A 5,268-nucleotide genomic window follows, 5' to 3' on the forward strand; every position below is an offset into this window, starting at 1 on the left:
TGGAAGTCATCCTTTGCCTCGGGTCCCAGTGTGCAAAGCTTTATCAGTTACCTAGCTTCGAAGGAGTTACCAGATGAAATGCAGTTGGTAAACAGTAGCAGTTAGCACCTGAGTAGAAACCATACTATCAGTTGTTTTATTGTAAATTTAAGTTTGAAAAACTGGAGGAGGTGGGGGGAGGATTCCAAAGAACAGACTGAAAAATAAAACCATTAATAAGTGGCAAGGGTAGTCCATGTGTTGTGGTTGTAATTCAAACTCTCAAGGACGGCCTGCCAATAAAGTACACAAACATCCTTGGTATTCTAAACACCTGCTTGTTTAGCTGTGTATTCCTGTGGCTACAAAATCAGAATTTAATCTTACAGGGAGAATTCAATTTCCAAATCTATTTGGGACTACTGATTTCAAGTAACCTAGATTGCGTATTTCCAGTGTGAACATGTTTACATGAATACCCCCAAAAAGCCACTATATGTTAATACGTTACTTGTGTAGAGAAAAACGAAATTTTCCGTTTTTAATTTTCACGTAAAAACCATGTTGTCCTCCTATAGCCAAAGAATTAAAAACAAGCTTTATCATATGGGGTAGTGGAGTAACCTACACTCCAGCACTCAACGTTCATTTGTTTCATTTAGGTTCTTAGTACTTATCTGAAATAAGTCTGAAAATGAGGAATCAAAAACTCAGCATTTCAATTTCAGAATAAAAATTCAAACATACCTTTTGTTGAATTCCAGCTTAAGTGATTTTTATGTAAATCTTGCAGCTGACGAAAGGCAAAAAGCCACCAATCTCTCTGCAGTGATTGTAGCCTGGTGGTTAAGGCTACGGGTCACCTGCCCCAGGGTTTTCTAATTGAACAAGGAATCCATGGGGCAAAATAATTGTTTTTCAAAGGTGGGCCAGAATAGAACATTTATATCTTCACTTCAGCAGGGAAGCAGTGAAATGTAATCCTTTGAGTATCATTCTTTTTGGTTGATGTTACCTTTGTCTCTTATCCTCATTTCATTAGCCTGGGAATGTGTCCATGTTTTCACTTTAGAACTTTTAAAAAAGCATGTTACCCCTGTGTTTATCCTCCAACACCTAAATATGTATACACAGATCATCTTCACTCCTTATCAAATGTTTTTCAGCATGACCAGTGTGCAACTGACATTCACATGGCTTACAAAACCTAAGTCTTCTGAGAAATATATTTCTTTTAGCTGAACCTCTGTAATCATGACAAGAGATTAATTAAAATGCCAAGATAAGAAACAATTTATTATAGAGAGAAGAAAAATTTCTCATCCAAAATATAGAAATCTGTACAACTTTGCCACAATCAATATACATGAACTGTACAAATTTACACCAGTTCATAATTTACCAAATAAAAGATGACTAACAAAGTTCACAAAATAGATGGTGGTTTGTGGAAAAGACTTTTACCCAATTAAGTACAAGGAAAGTTACAAACCAGACCTCCACTTTCTAAAAATAAGAAGTTTACTCAGTCTTAGAAAACTACAAGCTAGCAAATGTACAGAGAGCTGGCTGGTGCTAACACCACAGTTGAGACAGTGTCTTTTTAAGGGTCTTTTTTAAAGCCTGTTGCCAAGGCAGATTCTGGTCACTTGCTACTTTCAAGGCCAAAAACACAATACAAGGTCTGACCATTTCCCCAGGTCATGCTTACTAGTTTGTCTTATGTACATTTATACATATTTAAGTGCTAGGTAAAAATCTTGTCATAAAATTTCCAGTACTACCATGTTTAAAATGTTGAGCTTTCCTATTGAGCTGCCAAAAAGGATAACAACTTTAAGTGTCATAGTGCAAATTTTCTCTGCAACTTCTACTGCAGAGAAAGGTTCTTTGAAATACAGATTTGCGTTAAAGGGACTGATGTAAAAATTTAGGTATCATGTCTGGGAGAAACTGAAACCACCCTAGGACTTCACTCCCTAGCAAATAAGGTGATCATTTACTTGGACTCACAGGCTATTAAATCATTGAAAGGTACTGTCCAAACTATGGCACTGTCACTTAAAAATTTTTTTTTACCACTCTATCTTGTGCCAGATCTTCACAGCTGTGACATGGTTTAAATTCCATAATCCATCCCCAAGAGGAGCCCACCCAAAGCAAAAATCAAATTTATCCATCCATTATAAGACGATGCATCCATAGACTATATCTTAACCTGATACAGTCATCATATTGTAGTTTTTGGAAGGGCTTGTTCTGCCCAAGAGAAGTTCCTCCTTACAGCTGATTCTGCTGTCTACCATTTGCACGTTGGTGCTGTTTTGGGTGCTGCCTCCTGCTGGTGAGGCTTCGTACAGCACACAGATGGAGCCATCCTCTCCAATTCTGTAAGACACTTCGTAGGGATCAACCCAGAGTGTGAGTTCACTTGGGAGAAGCCTGAACAGCTCCTGACTGCTCAGTCCAATCCGCTGTGCTGCCTGTCCAATCAGAGGATCCATTTTATGGTTGATGCGAATACAGCGGTAACCTGATCCCTTGCAGGGCTTTTCTGGGAACCAGTGATGTTTATAATGTTCTATAGAAGAAAGGAACAGAGAAAACAATGCTTAGACACCGTTACTGCTGGTTCCCGCCGTAGTTTCCTTCTTCCGCTGGCTCCTTGGAGTGAAAATGCGAACTATCAACTTTTTTAAATGCCCAGCATCGCTTTCGCGGCTGTGCGTGTGCGGGGATGGGAAACGCGGGCCGGGTTTCAGAAATAGCAGTAGTACGGGACAAAACAATCTCCGGGAACCAACCGGTTGAGCCGCCAAAACGGGAATCAGGCGCGCAGCCTCGGCCAGCCGGGAGCCTGTTTACTTTCTCCACCCCACCCCAGACGCACACAATGGGGTTTATAGCTTTGGAGGGGAGAAGCGCCACCAGACTGTTAACCCCGAAAGGAAGTAAAACAAGCAACCCTAAACCACGCTCTGGGCAGGGCTGTAATTGTACCGGTGACAAATCCGATGATTAATGGGCAGGGGTAGGAGGAGGGGGGAGACGGCACGTCCGTCCCGGGCTAGCTTCGGGGCAGCGGCGCGCTTTCCCACCGCGGGGCCGGGCCGCCGAGCGCGCAACGGTTGGACGGGGTTGGGGGGAGGGGGCGTCGAACCAACCCCAGCCCCGCGGCTCCTTTGTCCCCCAAATCCGCGGACCGTCCGAAGACCACAGCTCCAGACTCGGTCGGCTTTAGTTTCTTTGTTGTGCGTCTATTTTCTTCTCCCCTCGGTTTGCCAGCCGTGGGGGGAGGAAGGAGCGCCCTCGGCCCAGCCCCCAAACCCTCCCCGGGACCCGCCGTTAGCGGCCGCCCAGAGCGCCACCCACCGTCCCGCGGCCGGGCCCGAGCGCGGCGCCACCGAGACTCCCGCGGCCCCGACGGCTCGGCCCGGGGGTGTGCAGCGGCGTCCCCCGGCGCCCCTCGCCCTCCCGCCGTGGCCCGCTCACCTGCCAGCAGCTCCTGCAGGCTCTGGCTGAAGGTCTGCAGCTGTCGCTCGCTCGTGAGCCCCTTGGTGCGGAGGAACTTGGAGATGAAGGACACGGCGGCGGCGATCTCGCCTATCATGGTGGCGGCCCGGGTGTAGAAGGGATGCATGGGGGCGGCGGGCGGGGGCGGCCCGGGGCGGCCGGGGCTCGGCGGCGCGACCCCGACGGCGGAGCGGCCACCCCGGGCTCCCTCACAGATCAGAGGGCTGAGAGGGAGAGAGGGCGTGAGAGGCGGACGGCTACTTTTTTTCTCCTTTCTTTATAGTAAAAAAGTTACTTCCGAGGCATGAGGCGGCAAGAGAGAGAAAAGACGAGCGACGGCGGCCTCGTCACATCGCTCGTACCTCCCCAGCCGCCTCCGCCTCCAGCTCCGCAACCTCCGAAGGTCCAAACAGTTGCATTTCCAGCTCAGACCGGCAAAGAGAAACACAAGCCGTGCAGCACTTTTTATAGCGCCGCGGAAAGGAAGTGGCGTGGCGGGAGCGTGACGGCCGACTCCAGCCAATCCGGAGATCGCACCATTGTGACGCAAGCAGATTCGGAGCCGGAGGGGGCGGGAAAAAGGGGCCAGGGGGCGGGTCCATAGACCGGGAAGAGAGGGAGGAGCTGACGTAATCCGCTTGTAAACAAATAAACCCCCGAGTGGCAGCCGGAGAAGGGGGAGCAGTGGCGGGGGACGGAGGAAACCGAGGGTGCGCGTGTGAAAGCCCCGCTCCCAGCCCTCGCCCCTCCTTCTCGCTTCAGCAAGTCTAGGCGCCGCGCCAGCGCGTCTTCTGAAGGAGTGCGCTGCCCGGGCTCGCCTGCAAGGAGGCTTGATGCTGTGCAGATAAAAGCCGCCCGGCTCAGGCTGTCTACACCCGCGCCGGCGGCACGGATCGGCCTGCACGGCACCGGCCGCTAGCCGTACTCGGTGTTTACATCCCGTCCCCACGCCGAGTCTATGTGGCTGGTTCCAGAGGCAGGAAGAGCGTACGGAGCAGCGGGAAGCGGGTACAAGTGCTGAGGATACAGGCAGTGCGGAGAAAAGGAGGGAGAACCGGCTCTCGCGGGGCATCCTGCAGCCTCCGGAGCCCAGTTCCCCTCGCAAACGTGCAGCCGACGCCACAGAGCCGTTTATGCTCCACCCTTAGGGAGGATTGGGGGATGTCTTTGTCAAAGTTTAATTGCAAAATAAATAAATAAAAGGTTAGTAAGCCTTTTGTGGTTGCTGTTTCAGTAACTTAAGGAGTCAGAGTGGAGACCTTACTGAATCCAGGTTAAAACTGATAAGAAAGCCTGTTATTGAAGAGAAGTATGGCAACCGTAATAAGTTTAGTCTATAAAAAGAAAAAAAATCTATGCAATGCATTTTACACCGTTTACGCGCAAAACCGAAGGTTGTTTCCTTTTTTTCTAATCCAAGTAACTATCTGAGCCTTAGCGTTCTGCTGTTCTTTATTAAAAAAAAAAAAAAAAGGTAAAATGTGAAGATTGTGAAAGTATTAGGCGCAGACATTTAAGTTTACTTTAAGTCCTACTTTCAAAACTAGGGGAAAAAAAATATACGAAGGCGCAAGCCTGCTAAAAGGATTAGGCCTGCGAGAGGGTTAACCCGAACTCCATTAAGGAGGAGGAAAAAAAAAAAGATGGTGAGCTGGGTGGGCAGATGGAGAAAGCAAACAAGAGGCAGAAGCTGAACTCTGCCAGATGGAAATAAATATCCTGAGCTTACGTGGTCATCAATATTGCAAAACACAGTACTGAGCCAAAGGGTATAGA

The 5,268-nt window shown here is 48.4% G+C and overlaps 1 protein-coding gene across 1 annotated transcript; it reads right to left on the reverse strand.

The window, feature by feature from the left end:
• Positions 1 to 1,248: 1,248 nt before the first annotated feature.
• BTG1 (BTG anti-proliferation factor 1) lies at positions 1,249 to 3,937 on the reverse strand. The gene is made up of 2 exons (XM_036865924.1): positions 3,472 to 3,937; positions 1,249 to 2,560 (listed from the first exon to the last, which is right to left on the reverse strand). Exons 1-2 carry the CDS (start codon positions 3,617 to 3,619, stop codon positions 2,193 to 2,195), a joined length of 516 nt encoding a protein of 171 aa, XP_036721819.1. The 5' UTR covers positions 3,620 to 3,937; the 3' UTR covers positions 1,249 to 2,192.
• Positions 3,938 to 5,268: the final 1,331 nt, after the last annotated feature.

The sequence above is a fragment of the Balaenoptera musculus genome, chromosome 10 (assembly GCF_009873245.2).
Source record: "Balaenoptera musculus isolate JJ_BM4_2016_0621 chromosome 10, mBalMus1.pri.v3, whole genome shotgun sequence".
In the NCBI taxonomy this organism is placed as follows: domain Eukaryota; kingdom Metazoa; phylum Chordata; class Mammalia; order Artiodactyla; family Balaenopteridae; genus Balaenoptera; species Balaenoptera musculus.